Genomic DNA, 23074 nt, shown 5'->3' with positions numbered 1-23074 from the left:
GCAGAATTTGAGGGAAAATTTTTATAAAATGTTTTATAGATGGCATTTAGATCCCAAGAAGTTGTCGTGTATGTACCCTAATGTTCAGCCAAAATGTTGGAGATGTGATTGTTTAGATGCTACATATTATCATGTTTGGTGGACCTGTAAGAAAGTTAAAGCTTTTTGGATAAAAATATGGTGGGTTATGCAGAATGTTTTGAAGAAAAAAATTCAATTTTCTCCACAATTGTTTTTACTGGGTATAGTAAAGGGTTTTACACTGGATGAAACTAAGTTGATATTGTATATGATAACAGCAGCGAGATTATTGATAGGTAAATACTGGAAAAATGATGCTTTGCCCACTATTGAAGAATGGACTTTGAAGATGGCCAATTTTGCAGAGATGGCGAAGATTTCAGCATATTTAAAAGATTGCTCACAAGAGACTTATGAATGGGAATGGAAAAAATGAATAGATTATGTGCAGAACAAATATCAAACTAGGAAGTATCAAATAGCTTTTCATTGAAAGTATTATATAAAAATAGAAATGTATGAATTTTGTGAAGATGAAAAATTAGAAGGGGGTTTGAGGGGTTCAGGTTTTATAAAAGGGATTTTGATGGGATTACATTCTGTGGAAGTCAGGGGGGAGGGTTGGGGGGGTTGGGAGGGTTAGGGGGGGAGTATGGGCTGGGTTGGGGGGAAAATGGGGTGAAAATGTAATTGTAAAACTTTTGCAATAAAAAAAAAAGAAAGAAAACTCACTAAGGGCTCAACCCTATACTTTATGGAAGGGCTTTTGGGGGCCAAGAAAATCATTGGGGTTCAGTGCTTAGAGCAGGGCTGTCAAATTCACGGCCCATGGGCAGAATGCGTCATGCGCTGACCATGCCCATGCCCAGTTTAGCAAAGGAGGAAAAAGTCCCAATACATCACGTGATACTGCTGTGATAACACCCCTGACTTAGAGGAAAAACTAAGGGGCAAGCAGGGACATAGTATTAAGGCTTAGCTAAATTTAGATTATATGTTATAAAGCCCTTCATTTTGGTGCCTTATTGGTATTTCATTTCCCAGCAATTATAAAGTATCCCTTATCAATATAGCAATATCCTTTTTTAAAGGTGCAAGTGGCCACAACATCACACTAATAAATGAAAACGATATGGGAGGAGCAAAATTTAGTGTGTGCTGGTTCCTGACTGCTAGGGTATCACACTGATGTAGAAGGTTACACAAAAGAGAGTTTTGATAGGAATTAGTGTTAGAATTTCATCAAAGATGCCCCTCCCCCCAGCATAAACATTGTTCCTGAAGTCTGGATGTATACTTTTTTATTTTTGTTTGTTTTTGCATTTAAGAAGCCAATAATAGTTTTCATAATACATGTATATTGCATGCAGTATATAAAATATTTAAAATAATTACACCACTGCCTGTTCCCCCTCCTCTACCTATTCTGTGGGGGCCGACAGGATTATCATTATAATACAAAGAGCACATTTGAGCACTTGGGCATCATAACATTGGAACTCAGTGTTAGTAGTAGATATCCTACAGGGCCATGGTTAGCACTCAAGAGTTTGGAAAAGACTTTTATATCTAAATGCAAATGTAACTAAAGTGTTAGTTACTTTCTGTTATGTCCTTACTTTAGAGTTCTGAAGAACTCAACATTTTGTAAATGTTATTCCACCTGGCAGCATTTCCCCCCAATAATAGCAAAACCAAGCACCCTCTAGAATATAAAATATATGTACCTGATCTGTGTCCTCTGTATGTTACTGCTTTCAGTTACATAAGGACTGAAATGGCTTGAACAGAGGATTTGACTAGAAGACCGCCAAGGTCCCTTCCAACTCTCTTATTCTGGCGCAGGGCAGCAAAACATTAGTATTTTTGTTTATCACTTGCTGCCATCTTTACAACCCAAATTGATTATTATAACAGAAATACAATTGACCATAAACTATGTTGAAATTAATAAGTAGATTGATAATTGAGTAGCACAAAAATTGACCTGGGAAAACCCAAGTTTGGGCCCCTATTTAGTCACCATAGAGTTTACCAGCTTAAAGCAATCTGATATATTTCAGACCAGTGGTGAAATGTAAAATTTGTTGATAACCGGTTCTGTAGGCGTGGCTTGGTAGGGGGATAATGTGACTGGGTGGGCGTGGCCATTTTTTAAAAAACTTTTAAAATCATTTTTTCTACAACCTCTTCAGCCGAAGTTGGATCTGAGATTAATGAAATTACTGGACTGCCTTTTAAAAAATAATTAAATTACATTAAAAGCATTTTACTGTTAATATTTAACATGTCTAGCTATAAAAATGAATAGAAATATTCAGTTCATTTGATTCAGATATAAATCATATTCTTTTAGTTTTCCTCTAATGCTTTTTTAATATGCAAATGTAATTTATTTAAATGTAAGCAATGAATTGAGGAAAAGCAGATTATTAATCAACTTCAGATCTTTATCTGGCAGGTCATTCTTGTTGCTACAGTTATTAATTCATGTTCAAATTATCAAGTGAATCATTATTACTATAAAATCAATTAATGGAATTCAACACAAAATTACTACGGTATTTTATATTTAATGCAAGATTTCAGAGAAAGAAATAACTAGCACTATTCTGAAAAAAATAAAGAATAACATGAAAATAGAAGAAAAGCCTATCAGGAGGAATGGTTAAATTAAAAAAAATCTCCCCCAAGACTGAGAGTGATGCCCAACTACAGAAGGCTAGAAAGGCAGGAAATGAAGGAAACAGATGGGATTGAATAAGACTGGGGGAGAGAAGGCAAACTGAAGGAAATAACCTGGAGTGAAAAAGCCAAATTCATTTTTCTTCTCCCTCCTTGTTCCTCAATTCTCATAATCAAATGCATGGATATTCCATTCAATTGCCAATGGACTCAATAGAAACAAACCTATGTATTATTTATTGTAGCAAGAGTATAACTTAATCCAGCTAAAAACCATACTGGCCTATGTGAGATATGCTGGAGACTGCATACAAGAAGTTGGTAGGGCCAGAACAAGAATTTTATTATGCAATTTAAGATATATCAGTTAAATACAATTGGCATGGTTTCTACTCATTATTTCACATTTTTGTTATGTTAGAAATTGCAATTTGGCTTCAAATCAGGGACATCTGCTAGGAGTCCAAAAGTTTAAGATGGCATCCATGATTGTGTAGTCAGTGTTGCACTTTTATTACCTTAGTCTGCATCTAAAGGAGTGTGTGGAACTTCGTATTGCATGATTGCAACCACCATCTTGACTATTGTAGCCCACTCCCTGTGAACACCCTTCTTTCAGTGATCTTCCAGGGTCACACTACAACTGATGGCATCTCTGTCAAATCACGACAGGTAAATCAGTTTGACCTTATTTATGTTCACACACATTGTGCACAATGATTTCACACAGATATTAAGAGATTTTGGAGCTTGGACATTCTCTGCAACTGCAGTTATTGAAGCCAATAATATTTACTCAGAGTTAAACAATTGCAGCCTTAGAAGGAGAGGCAGAGTTTGCCCACCATATTAGGCTAAAATGTGTTTCGCCCATTTGTATATGTATGCTAACTTAGGCAGTTACATTCAGTTAATGTCATTCAGTTAATCATGCTTTAGTTAATCATGGATTGACATGGGACAATGTAGCCAGATGGAACTGTTGGAGCTTTGGAACTCATTCCAGCACTCTTATCCACCTATAGACCATAAAGCTACCATAATTAATTTTTATTGAAGAATTACTCCAAAGTTCATTACAGTGATAGGAAGCCAATCTTCCTTTATTCTTCCCCTTGTTTTTTCCCCCTTGTCATTTCTTGCTTACACAATGGCTGATTTTGTACAATAGGTTTCACATACTTGTTGCTTTTGTAAATCTAATGCTAAGTTACCCAAACAACACTTAAATGTCTCCTGTTTTCGTTTTGTTACTAAACTTATTTATTAATCACAATGCACATGTACCATATCTAGAGCAGACTTTTTTTCTAGTAGTTTGGGACTAATACGAGCTATGACCTGTAGTGCCTCTGTTCTCACAGTGTGTTCATCGTGATTAATTAAACCTTGATGTACAACATGCCAAAACCTAAACATAGATCAAACTAACTGTGTTTATACAATGCCATGATTTAATATTGGTTGGCTACTTTGTTTTTTTTGTTTGTTTGTTTTTTTAATTTGATTTATATGCCGCCCTTCTCCAGAGACTCAGGGCGGCTTACAGTGCGTTAAGCAATAGCCTTCATACTTTTGTATATTTATACAAAGTCAGTTTATTGCCCCCATAATCTGGGTCCTCAATTGTTAATCTATTTTTTTGCAAATTTTGTAAAAACTTGATTTGAGGGACTTGAACCTGGGAAAAATATGAAGAAGGCCCCCGTACAATTCAATACATGTCTACTCAGAAGTAAGACTCATTTTGTTCAGTTAAACTTCTGCATAAATGGCAGAAAGCTCCAGAACTCAAATGTAGTAGCCACTTGGACTAATTTCAAGTCCATTAACCAAGATTAGTTTAGCTCTTTAAGAATTAGTGACAGCACCTATCTAATTTTGACTGTCTTTGACAAAGCTAAATAGATCATCTTGCTTAGTTTTTGAATAGGAGACAACCAGAAAATCCCACAGGTATGAGCGAAAGTGGGAAATCAAAACAGTATTTCAGAAGAAGGCAAACCATTTCATACTGAGAATGTTTCTTATCTATCTTTCCTTGAAGATTAGGAGAGATAAAAGAGAAAGTCAAAAGGTGGTGAAAAATTACTACCAAAGAGAGACTAAGTATCCTCACCCACTGCTTCTCCTGTACACCATTCATTCTCCCAATAGACTAGGGCTAGAAGGAACGTGGCCCTCAACGAAATAAAGTCCTCACCTCTGATGCACTATAAACCTCTCTCCAGCTCTATGTTTGTATTGTAGTCAACATGCTTTTGCTTTTAATTGTCATAAAGCATAATTAACATAGAGAGCAAGGGATTCTGCATGATGCTTGCTTCAAGCAACAGTAATTGTCAATAAGAAATTTGAACAAAGCTGTGACTTTTTCTTGCTTCTCCTTGGTCTTTTGTAGATGGAATAGGGCTGTGATGGCAAGCCTATGGCACGCGAGCCTGAAGTGACACACAGAGCCATGTCGTCTGGCACGCATGGCATCACTCGTTCCTCTTTTGGGTTTCTGGCGCGCATACTTGCACAACAATCAGCTGGTCTTTTTGTATGCAGCAGTACCGGAAACTAGAATAGCTGGCCTTCCATTTTCCTGCGTGAGCATGCATGCCAGCCAGCTGATCGTCACGTGCCCATGTTCACCAGAAACCGGAAGAGTAGCTGGCTGAAACTGGAAATTCAGTGCATTTTTGGGTGCACACATGTGCCCTGGGCAACTCCTGGGTTGTGGTCCAGATGCGTGTGCGTGCGCTCCCTTTTCAGCACTCATTGCCAAAAAGGTTCTCCATCACTGGAATAGGGAATGGCCTTCAAGGAGAAGAGAAAGAATTACTACCAAGTTAGATAAGTAAGGCTTGAGACCCAGCCAAGAAACTAATTTGAAAAATTGTTTCAGACAAACCCCCCTCTAATTTACAAGAAGATAAAGTGAGGGATGAAGGAAACAAATTCAGTCTTGCAAGATTCTGTGACAGTGGCTGTTATAATAAAAGCTGTGCTGACTTATATGGCATTGGTTTGTTAGTCAGATATATCTTGTAGGGCTGACATCTATGTCTGTACATTTCAGGCTTTGGTTGCCCAGTTGTGGCTGTCATCTTAAGTTTTTTACCCACATACATACCCCTGTGGATAATCCTGAAATTACGGTTGATCATTTTGGACTTCAATTGTGTCTTATTTTAAATTATTTACTCCTGAGTTACTTGCACTATGCAAGCTAGGGATCCTTATTTAGCTTAAGCCTTGAAGCCCCTAGGATGCCACAAAAGTGTTGAACACATCCCCAAAGACTTCCAAAAGTTCATTAATAAACTTTGATTTTAATGAAATGAATCATAAATACAAAGGATTTATTTTTAATCAACTCAAAATGAATATCAAATCAAATCTAACTGTAGTTTGGTTCTAGTTCCTAACACTGAGTCATGGACATAAATATTAGTATAAGGTAAACCATCTTCACTAAAAACTAAGTTTTCAAATGATCTAAGCCATAAATCTTGATTTACAGATGTCTATGTCTATGTTCGGCTTTGCATAACATACTAACCAACATCATCTGGTTCTGACACACAGCGTGGTTTGTTTCATTTTGCTTTGTCATGATAACAGAGTCATTCTGGATTATAAACCAGATTTGATACATTAGTGGTCTGTAATCCCAGCCAATTGTGGGAAACTAAAGAAATATAGCACATATAGGCCAGCTTGCAAAACAAGCACCATTTGTAGCAAACAATGATGAAATCAAAATGATAGTGTATGCAAGTACAAAGTTATAGCATTGACATGAGGACATCATCACTCCCAAGTCATGCTTTGCCTCCCTTAATTACTCTGCAGTCATCTACCTGTGCATCAGATTGATCTGTTGGAGTTTTGTGCCATTTTCCAGTAACTAACTTTCTCACCTGGCAAAATAAGATTTTCCTACTTATCTTTATTTGGATATGCAGTAAAAATTGAAATCAATATTCTTTCAAAGTTGAAAGTAGCATTTTTATACCTATTTATTTATCTGTTTTTTCCAGACTTAGCTTTCCATGCTAAATAATTAATTTTTTAATTATTCCATGTGTTGGAGACAGTAACTTTTTGAATCTTATGAACACAAGTCAATAAAAAGACTTTAAGACCCAAAGGAGGAATGGGCTACCTTATCATTCCAGGTTCTTTTCAGAAAAAGAAAAGAAGATAAAAATAGCAAAGATTAACACAGAACTATGTTAAGGGATACTTAAAGTATGCATCAACTGAGTGTTTGACTCAAATAGCTAAAGTATGGCCTGCTATAGAATGAAAAAACTGTTTGAGTTGTCTGTAAATGACTGTTTCACTCACTTTCTTGGATGTGTGGATGAACCCTATGTATGGTTTTTAAAGCATGGTATATAGCTTAATCTGGAATGTCAACCAACACAACTGGAATTTAATTAATAAACAGACATTAAGCAAATCCTGACCAAGCAAATATTCCTTAAGTGCCTTTAAAGAAAGTGAATTGGATCAAATACAGTTAAATATATTTCTATTTAATTGAAATAAGTGAAAATTCAGTTATTACTATAAGTGGAAATATTTCTAAGATATTCTATATCCCACTGTAAATCTGGCCTCAACTCTATTTTTAAAGTATAATTTTTAAAATTCCAGATTGGTAACTGGTTATAGAATTCAATAAATCTGAATTAACAATTAAGCACTACACTTTATTATCTCAAAACATCAATCCTTCATTAAAACAAGCTTTATCTCTTAAACCTAGCAACCAGTCATATTAAAATACTTACAACATGTTTCTTTTCTGGGTAATCATAAACTACTGCAAATATTTAATCACTTTAAGCAGAGAGCAAATAATTACAAAACTTACACTTCAAACACACACATACACACACCATTAACATGAAACTGCTGACAATAATATTGTGTATCCTATGTTTAAGAGTTATATGCAATTTAGAAGCTTTTATTTACACTCACTAAGTGGTTTGTGTGGCTTTAGCTTTTCATGTAGCCTGGGCAGGAAGCCTAAGCACACACACCTTACATTTTTCTAATCCCCCAAATCAAAAATTGTCTTCCACTTTTTGTGTATGCTCTTATTCTGAATATCTTAGGCTGGTTGTAAATCCAATTATTTTACACTGTAAATCATTATTTAGGGCAGTTGCAACATCCAGAGCTAAAGAGAAGCTTACAATACCTGAACTCTTTTTTTTTGGCCTTCAGAGCCTTCTAGCCCAATATTTTAAAATCAGCATGGTATTTCACCGTTCTGAAGTAGGAAATGCAAAAACTTGATTAAACCAGAAACCAGATTAAAATAATACAGCAGCAGCAACAGCAAGACAACTTCCCACAAAATAAAGATTGTGTGTTCCAGCACTTTGGTGACATTTTCCCACCTCTTTTGAATCTTCATTTTAACTACTGTTGGATATTTGATCTTCCTCATCTCATATGCTTAAGAGTAACCAGAAGACTGGTCAATCTGAGTTAAGGAAAATGTAAACTTAGTGAATTTATACCTATTCCACCAATAATATTTAAAACCACAATTTGTCATGATTTGTGATGACAATTGGTTTTTTTTTAATTACTACAAAGACAGCACATAGAGAAAAGGGATTCCATTCCATCATGTTCTCTTCAGATATGTGGGGCCCTCACCAGTGTAGAAACATTTACTATAGTGACAGGATTCAGCTTTGAAACTTTTATGTCTTGACCTGTTTTATAAATTTGAATGATTCTAATGCAAAATGAAGCAAAACAATCCCCTCCCCTAATTTTTTGTCACAAATAAATGTCATACCTGCTCAATATACTCCCCCTAACCTGGCACCCCAAGGGTTAACCCAAGCACCTCTGGTCCCCTTCCCTTCCCCTGGGCACTCCTTACCTGAAGCTCCGCCCCTAGGTACATAAGGTCGCCCCAAGTCGCTCCAGTCGTTGTTGTTGATACCTGTAAAGAGAAACATCTGTAAATAAAGGATGATCTGATTCAATCCAGAATAGTGTCTTTGTATGTTATTGGGTTCTTCCTCAATCCTTTCACAACAAGATGGTAGCAGAGGATGGTTTAATGGACCAATAACAAGAAGACATGCCCAAGAAACCTTGGTAGTACAGGGGTTTAAGGCACCCTGTTATTAAGCTGGTTATTAAGACCAGCTGCCTGTAATTACTGCAGGGTTCGAATCTCGCCAAGGCTCAAGGTTGACTCAGCCTTCCATCCTTTCTAAGGTAGGTAAATTGAGGACCCAGTTGTGGGGGCAATAAGCTGACTTTGTATAAATATACAAAAGGATGAAGGCTATTGCTGAGCACATTGTAAGCCGCCCTGAGTCTTCGGAGAAGGGTGGCATATAAATCAAATTAAAAAAACAAACAAACAAGTACCTGCTGAAGACAAGAAGAAACCACACACGAGATCAGATATGAAAAGGATGGAGGAACTATATCCCCAGGATGGCGATTCCCCAGCGGAGACTCCTGAGAGGCCCAAGGACAAGGCAGACACCAAGATTTCTACTTCCGAGGACAAAGAGGGGGTTGAGAGCCTAAGCGACGAAGAAGCCGATCACCCAGACCGCAATGAGCTCAGGAGCGAGATACTGAGCCTACTGGGATCGACTGCAGCCGATGAAGACCTCATAAACGAAATCCAGAAACTGTTCCAGGACCGCGAGGCATCCAAAGAAGACGGCAAATGCTCGAAGAAGCCGAGAGACATCCACCTGGTAAGTAAACCTGACCAAATCGAATCCCACGCCGAAACCGAGGGAATCGATGCCAGGCTGAATTTTGAACAGCGGCCATCTTTGACCACATGGTCCGCCAAGATGGCCAACCACCAGCCAATCAAACTTAAAGATTCAAAATGACTGGCGCGAAAAAACTACAACCCCCAAAGCAGCGAAGAAGGGGGTAGCTCAGGGGATGAAGATGCCGGGTCGAACACCGTGACACCCCCAAATGACTGGCAGATAGAAGAAGCCATAAAGACTCTCACTGCCGCATTTGGGGTGCAACTGGAAGTGCAGAGAAAACCGAGCAACACAGCAAAGGGGGCGAGGAGCAGAGAGAGGAGACCTCCGGCCACCCGATCGAGGGACGAGGACACCGACGACAGCCCAGCGATGCCACCGCGCACCCCGAGGACCCAACCACGCACGCGATCGAGACCGAGCGCGCCGCAGTGCGAAGAACAGAGCCAGCACTCACCGCCACCATGAGCACGCCCAAGAGGACACGGACTTCATCACGGCGAGAGAGCGACTCTTCGGACGTCTCCGGACCGCCACTGGACCCTCGGGGGCAGAGCAGAGGCCAGCACGACCTGGAGCAGCCACAGCAAGATCCTTCGCCGACGACTCCATGATTGGAATGGACTTCGCGCATGCACAGAGCAGCCTATGGAGAGAAGAAGAAAAAAAAACACAAGGAGGGACTTTTAAATTGCCTACAAGCATCCCCTTGCCATACTGCGGATATCCACACATTCAACACCAGGGACAGACAACTGCTGTAAGTAACGGGAACTTTAACGCAGAGAATTTAGCTAAAGACTTTCCAAAGTTAAAGATGAATGGATCTAATCTGCTGGAGTGGTACCAGCAACTCCAGGTAGTGTTCTTAAAGGAAAATGTATTGTTATTCATAACTAACCCCCCAGAGAAGCCCTGGACTCTCGAGCAGGATTGTATGCATCACAGGGCATTCTACCTACTAATTTCCAGCATTTCACCACCCATGTACCCCAGTATTGAGCATTATTTAACTGTATCTGAGTTGACACAAAAGATGTTTAGGCTTTTCTACAGCGAAAGCGTAGCTACCACAACTAGGATCTCCAAGGATTTCTATTCAGCCAGAATAAGGCCTGGGGTCCCCATGGGAGAACACCTTTTAGAACTAAATGCTATCAGGTCAGAGCTGCACCTAAGGGGGGAGATTGTGTCAGAACAAACTATGAAGACCGTGATAGTCAACTCCCTAGATTCCACCTGGGACACATTCATTGCACACCTAGACACTCACAGCCTAAGCCAGCTATCCATAGAAAGACTATCTAACAAATTAATAGCAGAAGACAACCTGAGAAAGAGCCGCCAGCCAACATGTAGGGAACCCAGACACACAAAAAGAGTAGCATTCCAAGACGGGCCACAGGATCCAACAGAGTGCTACAGTTGTGGATCCAGAGACCATTATAAGCAAGATTGCCCCAGATACTTTAGAGAGAGAGATAGGCGTGAGCACAGGAACAGATACCAAGATAGGCACCCGCCAGACCACAGACATAGGCGCAGGGACTCTCAAGGGATAGAAGGGACAGCTCCAGGGACAGCAGAACTGGTTCAACTTCGCAAACCCCGAAGTTAGACCAAGGAGGCATCATGTGGCTCATTGACTCCGGGGCCACCAATCACACCACCTATGACAAGAGGCTACTCTCCTCATTCACAGAGGAGAACTTTCTAATCAAAGTAGCCAACCAGAGTGAAGTGCAGGTGACAGGAAAAGGGAACATGACTCTTCCAGGGATAGGGAAGATAGAGGGGGTGCTGCTAGTCCCAGAAATACCCCACAACATCCTAGCAGTGCTGGAGCTTAGCAAGGAGTCAGGGATAGAAATATTATTCAAAGATGGGGAGGCACTCATGTACAAACACAACGAGAACATAGGGAAAGTCATAATCAGAAAGGGGTTACTTTACCTACACGTAGAAGGCACTGACACCCCCAGCGTTAACACCAGCGTAGAAGCAGAAACAGGCAAAACCACTTGCACGCACTACGTAGGGAAGATCGCCACAGGGAAGCCCATTCATGATGATTGTGCTCACCTACTGCACCGCAGGCTAGGGCATGCCAGCTTCCCAGTTATACAAAAGATGACTGATTGTACCGAAGGCATCAAAATAAAAAACTGCAAAACTTACCTCGACTGCTCAGTGTGTAAGTGTTCAAAACTCAAAGTTGCACCCAAACCAAGGGAGCTACACGCACCACCGACCGCGCATTCAACTTAGTACACATGGACCTAGTAGGGCCCCTAAGGCCATCCGTAAAATACGGCAAAAGATTTTTCCTCACCATAGTAGACGACTACAGTCGCTACGGCTTTGTCTACACTTTGAAACACAAGAGTGAAACATATCAGAAGTTCAAGGAGTTCTACAAATGGGTAGAGGTCCAAAATAACTCCAGAATAAAACAAATAATGACTGACAGGGGGTCAGAATTCCTGTCCAGGGACTTCACACACTGGCTAAGGTCAAAGGGCATCCTACACTTTACTTCCTCCCCGTTCTTGGCCTTCCAAAATGGCATCGTAGAACGAAGAAATTCCACACTACAGACCATGGTCAGGTGCGCCCTAGAAGATGCCGGGCTTGGCCAACATTTTTGGTCCGAAGCCCTGGTGTACTCCAACTACACCCTCAATAGGTTATGGTCCAGCGTGATCAACAAGACACCTTACAAGTTAATGTATGGCAAGAAGCCAAGAATAGCACACCTGCACGTATTCGGGGTCACCGCCAATGTGCACATCCCCAAGCAGCTGCGCCGCAAGGGAGACAAGGTGTCCAAAAGGTTAAGATTTATGGGCTACGAGCCAGGGACCAAAGGGTTTAGATTCATAGATAACAACAACCGATTCATAATATCCAGCACAGCCACATTCCATGAGCAGACCAACTGGTCCAAAATACACCTGAACGAAATATACCACAGGCAAGAGACACCTCACGACATACAAGGCCAAGACAACACAAACACACACGATAGCACACACAAAGATGGGGTCAAACCCAAACGCCAGAAGGTCAAGATCAACGAATGGAAAGAAGGCCACCCCAAGTTGAAGGTAGATTCACTCACCCAAAAGGAAGCGAGATATCTGCATGACGCCGAATCCTCCCCCAACAGACCAGTCAGAACTACCAGGAACCAAATGCCCAAGAGACTCGAGGATTACGTGATGACCTACATCCCAGTCCCATCACACCAAATTCTTATGACGAGGTGATCAAACTCCCCAAAGAAGAAAGGTCCAAATGGGAGGCTGCCATAAAGAAGGAGATGGACAGCCTCAAGGAGCTGAACGTTTTCACACCCGCTAAGGTACCTGAGGGCAAAAACCCCATAGGGACCAGATGGATATTCAAGATCAAAACACTGGAAGGTGACTTCCGGTTTGCTGCTTGTTCCCGCTGGACGCTCCTCCGGGATCGTCGAACCCACTGCCTGTAAGAGCCGCCTTTTTCAGCGGAATGGCGGCTCGAAAAAACTCCGTTTCCATTAGGAAACGGAGATAGAGCCGGCTGGGGTGGGTAGAGTCCTCTGCCTAATCCCAAAAGTTTTTTATTTACTTTTGGGAGGGAGCGGAAGAGACTCCCCGTATCCCCAGCCGATGCTCCGGGCTCTGGGAAATCTCTGCTACACGCAGAGCTAGGGGGCAAAAGCAAGCCTGTAAATCTGTCAAATAAATTAATTAAAGAAGATATGAGCTGGACCTCTGATCCTGAAGCGCAAGTATTCTTTTTATTCTATTTTGCCTAAGAAGTGAAGTGAAGGGAAAAAAGTTTTTTTTTTAAAATGGCAATTGCTGCTGCGGCTTGAAGAGAGGCTGAAAGGGAAACTCCTTCCGTTTTCAATTACAAAGTAGCGGAATGAATACTTTTGGCTGTAACTGAAGGTAAAATCTCACTCTCACTTCTGTTTTTTTTTTCTTTTTTTTTTTCTCTCTTTGAGGATCTGATATTGATCTTGGTTGGAAAAAAAGTTTTTTTTCCTCTCTTTTCCAGTAAATTTTGTCTGCGTGGAAAAATGGCACTGAGACTTATAAAACTAGACAAACAGGCAGTGGGGGGGGGGATTCCCCCATTAATAAATTACATCAACAAGTTTTAACTCTCCAGTCTCAGAAACCTGACTTTAATATAATAGAATTTCTTCTTGAGGAGATTGTAAGAAGGGATGAGATTGTGAATCAGCAACTTGAAAAATTTAAGTTGGAAATCAAAGAAATTGGTGAATTGGTGAAATCTAAGTTTGGCTTTTTGGATCGAAAGATTTTAAAAGTAGCTAATGGCTTAGCAGACTTTATGACTCAGTTGGAAGCAAATACTAACTCTAAAATGAAAGAAACTGAGGAGAATTTGGATGACAAGATCCAAAAAATTAAAAAGGATTTGGCAAACATTCAGGATAATAGTTCAGAAGACAAACTTAAAATGGAGGCTGATCAAAAGACTGTTAATGAAGAAAATGTACAACAGAGGATTGAAAGAGAAGTTTTAATGATCCAATACAATTTTACAGAATATGCAATTAGACTGAGAGGTTTGCAGGAAGATGACAGAGATTTAAGGAAGATATCTTCTGAAATTCTGGCTGGGATTTTAAAGGTTCAACCTGATGAAGTGTTTTGCAGGATTGACAGAATTTATAGAATAAACTCCTGGTTGGCAAAACAAAGGCAATTGCCTAGAGATGTGGTGATTTATTTTACAGACAAAGAAATTAGAAATAATATTGTCCAGAATTCTTATGATTCTGCTTTGCAATTTCGTGGAAGGAAGATCTGGATTTTTAAGGAACTCCCGCCCAAGATGTTAATGGAGAGGAAGAAATTTGGTTTTCTAGTGAATGAGTTAAAAAAAAGGAATATTCTATTTAGGTGGGATGTCCCAGTTGGTTTAATATTGAGACACCAAGGAGTAAGATACCAACTGAATACTGTCGAAAAAGCGGAAGAATTTTATCAAAAAATTTTAAAAATAAATCTAACATCTTTAGGCATAACACAGGACAAGCAAAAGGAGTTGGAAATAAAGGGAAAACATCAAATTACAGAGGCTGTGGTAGATAAACTGTCTTTGGACTCCTTGGATACCCCAGCTGGACTGTCTATAAATTTGAGAGCAGTGTCATCTGATTCTAATGTGATGAACTATCAACTTACAGACAAGTGCGTAAATCACCCAGTTGATATGCAAGTGATGGAAAAGGCATATGAGATAATAAAACAAAACCAACAAGATCAATTTATAAAGCAGAATGACAACCGATCAGCTGATACACAACTTGTAGGAAGGAAATCTGGATGGAAATGCAACCCGCAAAAGAAAAAGAAAAGAAACAGATCTCGTAGAAATAGTAGTTTCTAAACCAAGCAACAGTGAAGCCAGGGATTTTAAAAAAAATAAATGAATATGTGAAAAGATATTGGAGGCGAATTATCGTTTAATACTATCTTGAGGAAAGTGGCAGATCTCTGCAATGCCGTGATTTTGGGATGTGGAAAGAGCCTTACATTGTTGGATTTGAACTATCTACTTTGGATTTCCTTTACCGATAAATATATTATATCTATTTTGAGTTACAAGGCAAGAGAGTCATGCTGGGGCATGCAGAAGATCTGGCTGTTACCCACTAAGATGATGGGGATTTATAATCCTGATGAAAACCACAATTACAACTATATGGAATATAATTATAATGTCACTCGGGTGGTTGTTTTTACTTTTATATATACATGAGGATATTCATTATTGATGGGGGCAGAAGATGACTGAAGATTTTGAATAAACTGTTGCACCAGGATGCTATGTTACCCTATTATGGATGACGGATTTAACAATCTAGTGGAAAGACATCAAAGAAGATACTAAATGAATTATAAATTTAAAGTTATTGTCTTTTCTCTTTTTATAAAATGGAATGTATATATAGACATATGTATATTTCAGCAGAGTGGGCAGTGGATTATATTTAGAATTGTAGTGCATGGTAATCCTGCAGGAAACTGGGTTGAAATAGGCTAGTTTAGTGATTGATTAGTTTAAGAAAAAGGATTTTTAAGTCATATATTTTGGGGAGTGGAAGAATTGGATAGAACTGAATAAATTTGGAGAAGGCTGCTTTGAAATGTTAAATTAATATATATAAAAGTAAAAGTTATGTTGTTGTAATAATAATAATATTTTATAAGTTTGGGGGAGGAGAAAAAGGGTAGATTGTGAAAAGCGGAGAAAAGCGGAGTTATAAGAATACTATGCTAAGGGTCAGTACTTTGAGGAGTGAGTAAGGGCATGGTAAAATATTATGTAATTAATTATGAATTAGCTTATTGTTGTGAAGAAGAAGTCACAGGGGGGGATGGGTGGTGAGGGCGGATTGGGGAAGAAGGGAGGAAAAGGGGGAAAAACTTGTATTTGAAAAACTTTTTCAATAAAAAAAAAAAACACTGGAAGGTGGCAAGGCCTTATACAAAGCATAACTGGTAGCCCAGGGGTTCGCCCAAAGGTACCCAGAGGACTACACCGAGACATACTCCCCAACAGTGAGGGCCGAAAGCGTCAAGAGCGCCTTAGTCGTTGCATCCATTTTAGGCCTGGAAGTGCATCAATTCGATGTACAAACCGCCTACCTGCACACGAAGCTGGATAAAGAAATCTACGTTAAGGCCTCTCCCAGCAAAGACACTTACAAAGGAGACACGTGGATGTTCAACAAAAGCTTATACGGCCTGAAACAATCCGGAAAGCGATGGTACGAGTGCCTGGTTAAGGTACTCGAGTCTTTAGGGTTCAAAGCAACGCCCGCAGACAATTGCTTCTTCACCAGGAAAAGCAACGACTCCCCAGAGTATGTACTTATCTACATAGATGACATCCTCTACATCGGCAAACACAAGAGGGATTGTGACACCTTTGCAGACAAACTAGGCGAACAGTTCTCCCTGAAGTCACTAGGAAAGTAAGTAAATACCTGGGCATACAGATCAACCAGACACCCAAGGGATTTCGACTATCACAAAAGGAGAAAATCACAGAACTACTCCACAAGTGCAACATGGCCGAAGCCAAACCAAGCGACACGCCCATGCAAATAGACTTCTTGAAAAATATGTACAGTGAGGCCCCAGAGTTCAAGGACAACACGCTATACAGGTCCACCATCGGATCCCTCCTGTACATCGCCAACTGGACTCGGCCAGACATCACCCTGCCAGTGAATTTATTATCCAGACATGTGAGTAACCCAACCATTTCCCACTGGGAAGCTATCAAGAGGGTACTCAGATACCTGAAGCATAGCTCAGAAGCCTATCTGCGGCTAGAACTGGATGCAACCAAACAATCAACACTCACCTGCTATGTGGATGCCGACTGGGCCGGAGATGCAAAAAGTAGAAAAAGTACATCAGGGTATGTGTTCTTTCTGAACAGCAGCCCTGTACATTGGTACACGGGCAAGCATGTCAGGGCATTTATTAATCCCATGTTTGGCTCTGGGACTAATTACCCTGGTTTAGAGTAGATGAATCGAGGCTTATTCCTTGTTGCAATATTCTGAAAAGAAACGCGAAGGAAGGTTTCTAATAAAACTCATTTATTTGTTATAAAGAAAATAAAACACCTCACTAACTAAGAAAAGTTAATTGTTACATTTTTAAAATAATTTGGGCCAGCTGCCTTTTAGCAACCGGCACCCGTGGCAAGAGAACAAAGGAAAAAAATGTGTGAAGGAATGTGGGTGGATGGACATGCGTAGTAGCTTACTGATAAGGAACTTGGCAAACTACAGTAAGTCTATTAGTCCAAAAATAATGAAGCTCAGCTGGGAAATAAAATAACGCAGTGACATTCCCCTTCTTTGCCAGTTGAGCGAATATCAGTTCATCATCAAATAAGGCACATCTTCTCACGCAGATACTCGTGTTGAGCTGCTGGAAGTGGTTTGTTGAGCATATCAGCAATTTGATCATGTGTAGATACATATTGCATATTTTCACTAAATGTTTTATGTTTTGGTAACGAATATCAATGTGTCTGGACCTAGAACCTGTAAAATGAGATTCAGAAATATAAACCACCGATTCATTGTCTTCCATCACGGTGATCGGTCGGATCGGGTGTGTCCAGATATCTGTGACTAAAGCATCAAACCAAGTTAGAGAATTACATGCATCTGAAACACAAGCATATTCAGCTTCAGTAGATGAACAAGAAACAAAATTCTGTTTACGTACTTGCCAATAAACAGGACATCCATTTAAGAACATCCTATAACCTGAAGTACTTTTGCGTGATTTCTTATCACTTGCCCAATCAGAATCTGCATAACAACATAATTCTGCATAATCAGTATGTGTTGGTTCTAACAATAATTTCATGTGTTTGGTGTATTTTAGGTATCTCAGTAATTTCTTAATGCATGTCCAATGAAACTGTTTTGCCTTACCTATGTGTCGAGATAAGAGATTAACACTAAGTGCAATGTCGGGTCTGGTCCAACTACTAATGTACAATAGTGACCCAATGACTGAACGGTAAAGTGTTTGATCCTCGAACTTAGGACTTGCTTCTTGTGTCAAGTTGTGAAAATCTGTTTGCATGGGTGTCTTTGTTGTGTTAGCATCTTTCATGTTGCAATGATGCAAAATTTGTTCAATTTTATCTTCTTGTGAAAGACTAAACCCCTTCTGTGTTTTTTCAATCTGAACACCGAAATAAGTGCTAATGTGACCTAATGATTTCAATGTGAAGTATCTCTGCAAAGCTTTGGCAAAAAGTTCACTCATTTGCTTATTTGGACAATATTAACAATATCATCAACATAAACAAGAACTATCTCATATGCATCTTTTTGTGAACACGCACTCATCAGTTTCGGACTTAATAAAGCCCATTGAATTTAGTTTGTCAGTAAGACATAAGTACCACATTAAACCAGATTGTTTCAGACCATAAAGACTTTTGTTTAGGAACCAGGTATCCCCTTCTTGCTGTCGGAATCCTGGAGGACTTTTCACGTAGATCTCTTCATCTAGGTCTGCATGTAGATAAGCTGTGCCAACATCAAACTGGAAAACTTCTAAACCAAGGATAGTTGCAGTTGCTAAAGCAATTTTTACACTCTCAGTTCTGACTGTCGGTGAATAGGTATTTGTGTAGTCCTCAGGATAACGTTGAGCGAAACCCTGAGCTACAAGTCTGGCTTTGTACAGTGACTCACCATTTGGTTTCTTTTTGATTCTGTAGACCCATCAAGTGCCAATGACCCTTTTGTTTGCTGGAGGTTTTGCAGGTGTAAATACTTTAAGTTTCTTTAGACTGTCCATTTCAACCTGCATTGCTTCATACCATTTGTCTTGCTCTGAATCAGGGAGCTGCTTGATTTGCATGAAATTATCAGGTGGAAGTGTAACATTGCAAATCAAAGGCAAGGGTGCTTTTGTCAGTTGCCAAGAATATCGTTGTGGAGGGATTCCTTTTGTGGCCCTCGTGGAACGTCTCAGAACAACTGTCCAGTCTTCTTCTGCTTCGTCCTCGTCCTCACTTTCATCGCTAGCGTCAGCATCCGCGGCTTGCGAAGACGGAACATCGGGTTGAGAAGAACCAGTGGAATCTTGATCATCAATCTGCGTGGCATCAGCAGTATCATCTCTGGTAAAATAAACTCCAGGATCATTGGAATGAATCCTGGACCAGTCAATATCTTCTTCAAAATTAGCAGATTGGGAAATCACAATTGCATGTTTAGAGTCAATAAATCTGCTCCATTTTGAGTTATCATCAATACCCATAAATCTCAGTCTCTTTGCTGCTGGACTTCCTTTTCTTCTTTGAGCTAAGGGAATGTTCACCATAGCATATGAACCAAAAATATGGATGTTTTTAAGATCGGGCTTGTAGCCATACAACATGAAGAAAGGAGTCTGATTTGTTACACTGCTCCAAGTACGGTTTACAATGTAATTTGCATACTTGATAGCTTCACCCCAGTATATCATATCAAGGTTGGCGTCTTCTAGGAGACAACGCATCATGGTTTGCAGTACCTCTCCGTTGTGAGCTGATGTGTCAGGGGCCAAAGTCTGATGAATAATTCATTCTTACGCATCCAGTCCTGGAAACGCTGAGACATGAATTCGGCACCACGATCACTCTGGATTCTGGCGATGCGAACTTGGTGTTGGGTAGAAACAAGGGTTGCAAAGTCTTTAAAGATCTGAAAAGTCTCTGATTTTTCTTTCATAGGATATACATATCCATATCTAGAGTAATTATCAACAATTGTTAGAAAATATTTTCTACCACTAAATGATGGCAGGAATGGACCAACTATGTCAATGTGAACCAAATCAAAAATGCGTGTTGACAGGCGTGTAGCGCGTTTGGGAATGGCTGCTGCTTTGGATTTGGCCTTCTTGCATACAGCGCAATCCAAAAACACCTTACACCCCTTTAGATCCAAACCTTTTGCGAACTCCGGTATCTTCCTAAGAACACGGAAACTGGCATGCCCCAATCTTCTATGCCATTTGTGGATACACCTGGAATGCAAAGGTTTACCTGTTAGTGAATTCTCAACATTAACATTTTTATGCGGAACCTCAGGCTTGCTCTGAGCAACCTGTTTACCAATTCTATTTTTGTTGGCTTTAGGAGCCTTTGGAATAGCAACAGGATCTCTCTCTGGAGCATCTCTATCTGGGCCTGTGCCTTCCCTTTTTGGAGTTTGCATACTTGCCTGTGTTTGTGTTTTAGGCTTTGGCTTTAAGTAATAAACACCACCAATTAATATGGTTTCAGCAACAATATCTCCATCTTTAACTATGTAACTTGCTTTTTCAAGGTGATGAACTTGGAACTTTAACATTCTAGACAAGTGATACTGACTAAGCAAATTACAGGTTGCTGTTGGTATGTAATAAACATCAGGAATGAATGCATCGAGCTCTTCAACATAAACAGTTCCTTTTCCTTTGACCTGACAAGGATGATTTGAAAATGAATAAAGTTCACGTAGTTCTGGTTCAGGCTCATGCATCTCTGTGAAAAGTTCCTTTCTGTAGGTAACATGCAATGCTGCACCACTGTCCAAAGTCCACAGGAGTCGTCTGTCGTACTCTGGTTGAAGTTGTGGATCATTGGTTAAAGCCAATGTGGCGAGTGGAGTTTGTGGATCACGCCGGGGACCACGACGACCTTGTCTTCCGCCTCTGCCTCTGCCTCTGGAATCTGTTCCTCTGGGCTGGTATGTGACGGGAGCTGGAACTCGTTGGGGACAATCCCGGGTGGCATGTCCCACATGATTGCAGGTGTTGCATCTCGGCATCCTTGGAGCATAGGTCCTTCCTCGGAAGGGGCGCCTAGCTAGAGCTCTTGATGCGGGTGGTCCTCTCAAGTGTGGTGTGGCCAGCATGAATGCCTCTTCTTCAATTAAAAGTCTACAGATATTGTCCACTGTGCGTTGAGCAATAGGGACTTGGTTAATTTTTGTAACAGCATCTTTTCATTCATAATTCAAAGAGTTAATAATGATGCTGATCATTTGAATATCTTCAATGTTATGTCCTCTTTCTCTCAATTCTGTTCTCAGTCCTTTCAGTTTGGTCAAATGTCCTCCAATTTGTTCACCAGGTTTCAATCTCGAACCGTGGAGTTCAGACATGAGTAAACATGAAGATTCAATTGAGATAGGCCTGTAGCAATTTTCCAATTCAGCCCAAATTTGTCGGGCTGTTGTGTTTGGTGGAAAAGTGACCTGCAGTTCAGTATCCATGGACATCAATAATGTTGTATGAGCTCTTATCTCTAAATCTCTTATTGCATAAGTCCAAGGTTGAGCAGGAGGGTTAAAAACCATAAAATGAGTGCCTTCTCTAAGAAGCAATAGTGTAATCTCACTGACCCAGGCTTTGTAATTGTGTCCTGACATTTTTAGTTTTGACTCACCAGTTAGTGGAGAGACAGAAAATGCCTGGTAAGGAGCCTGCACTTGGTATGCTGGCTGTGCTGGCAGAAATGCCTGTGGTATTTGCTGTGCCTGTTGTGGACCTAAAAATGGTCTTGGTTGTGCCATTGGAGGTGGGCCAGGAGGTGGCCCTATTTGCACTTGTGGCTGGGGCACATATGCAGGCATTTGTAGCTGCTGTGGCTGATGCACTGGAATCTGCTGTATTCCAGTTGCCATTTGTGCTTGAGCTGCAATATTGGCATGACCTGCTGGAGATGCAATCATTTGCCTTTGCTTCATAAAGCGTGCCTGTGTTCCATCTAAAAAGGCACCATCACCACCAGGGGGTGTTGGAGTTTGAGCCCGTGGAGACACTTGTGGCGTTTCAGCTTGAATCTCTGAGTGAGTTAGAGACAGGTTTGCCAGGGTCTGCTGTAGTAATTTAAAATGTTCATCTAAGCTCCTTTCTCTTTCAGCTTCCTGTAGTAAATTACTTTTGCCAGCAGATGGCGCTGCACCTTTAGCTTCGGGCAGCTTTGCATACGGGGCATTGTATGCTTTTGAGTAGGAGTGGTTATGTAAGACATGTGTAACTTGATCAGGGAGACTTTCATGTGACGTATGCAGTGCCCTCTGGTCTGATTGGCCTGACACAAAATCCACCAGGGGGAGTGTCTTTGGCTCTGAGGAAGAAGACAAGATGGCCTCTTTTGAAAATCTTAAGTCACGGGACTCTGTCTTTTCTTGTTCCAGCATAAACAAATCTCTCTTAAATCGAGACAGTTCATTTTCATAATATTTTACATGCTCACGATAGGATTTGATGGCCATCTCATGCTGGGTGAGCTCAGGGCTTTGAGAAGAATAATGAATTACTTCTCTCTCTGCGTGGGGGTGAAAAAGCTTTGCCGTTTGTGGAAACTTTCTTGGCCTGGCACCAAGCACATCGTAATCTGTGGGCTCTGGTAGAATAGATTCATAGCATGCAAATTGAGAAGAAAAAGCTACCGACCTCAGTCGCAGTTCATTATCTTCAAAAGCAGCTGTTCTGATATCTGTCCTTTGATGTGTTTCCGAAAGCATTTTCAGATCTTCTTCACCCATGGCACCTTCTTGTTCCAATTGCGTAGCCGTAGCAAGAGGCTGGAATCTTGAGGGCGTTACTATCTCCTGTTCTTCTTCCAAAGAGGATAAAGCTCTGTGCTTCATTTTTCCTTTTTTCTTCTTCTGTTTCGGCATCTTAGCAAAATAATTAGCATACCTCAGTAGCTAAAAACTAATTGCCTATGCGCTCTTATCAGAAGTAACAAAACAAGGAAAAAAAAGCCATAAATCAAACCATCCTCGTGCTATCAGATGTCAGGGCATTTATTAATCCCATGTTTGGCTCTGGGACTAATTACCCTGGTTTAGAGTAGATGAATCGAGGCTTATTCCTTGTTGCAATATTCTGAAAAGAAACGTGAAGGAAGGTTTCTAATAAAACTCATTTATTTGTTATAAAGAAAATAAAACACCTCACTAACTAAGAAAAGTTAATTGTTACATTTTTAAAATAATTTGGGCCAGCTGCCTTTTAGCAACCGGCACCCGTGGCAAGAGA

At 40.3% G+C, this 23074-nt stretch overlaps 1 protein-coding gene and 1 pseudogene across 1 annotated transcript; one reads left to right on the top strand and one right to left on the bottom strand.

Annotated features, from left to right (window-relative positions):
• Positions 1 to 1313: 1313 nt before the first annotated feature.
• LOC117656052 (uncharacterized) lies at positions 1314 to 22799 on the bottom strand. Its single transcript, XM_087894248.1, has 5 exons — positions 16878 to 22799; positions 9937 to 10125; positions 8612 to 8674; positions 7913 to 7984; positions 1314 to 5511 (listed from the first exon to the last, which is right to left on the bottom strand). Exon 1 carries the CDS (start codon positions 22708 to 22710, stop codon positions 21028 to 21030), a length of 1683 nt encoding a protein of 560 aa, XP_087750374.1. The 5' UTR covers positions 22711 to 22799; the 3' UTR covers positions 1314 to 5511; positions 7913 to 7984; positions 8612 to 8674; positions 9937 to 10125; positions 16878 to 21027.
• Positions 16579 to 19867, top strand: LOC148114277 (uncharacterized; annotated as a pseudogene).
• Positions 22800 to 23074: the final 275 nt, after the last annotated feature.

This window comes from Pantherophis guttatus, chromosome 4 (assembly GCF_059756535.1).
Source record: "Pantherophis guttatus breed Tessera chromosome 4, ASM5975653v1, whole genome shotgun sequence".
Classification (NCBI taxonomy): domain Eukaryota; kingdom Metazoa; phylum Chordata; class Lepidosauria; order Squamata; family Colubridae; genus Pantherophis; species Pantherophis guttatus.
This window is presented reverse-complemented; position numbering and strand designations above follow the sequence as displayed.

Coding starts and splice junctions, on each gene's coding strand:
- LOC117656052 (XM_087894248.1), bottom strand. CDS start 22,710: ATGCCGAAACAGAAGAAGAAAAAAGGAAAAATGAAGCACAGAGCTTTA.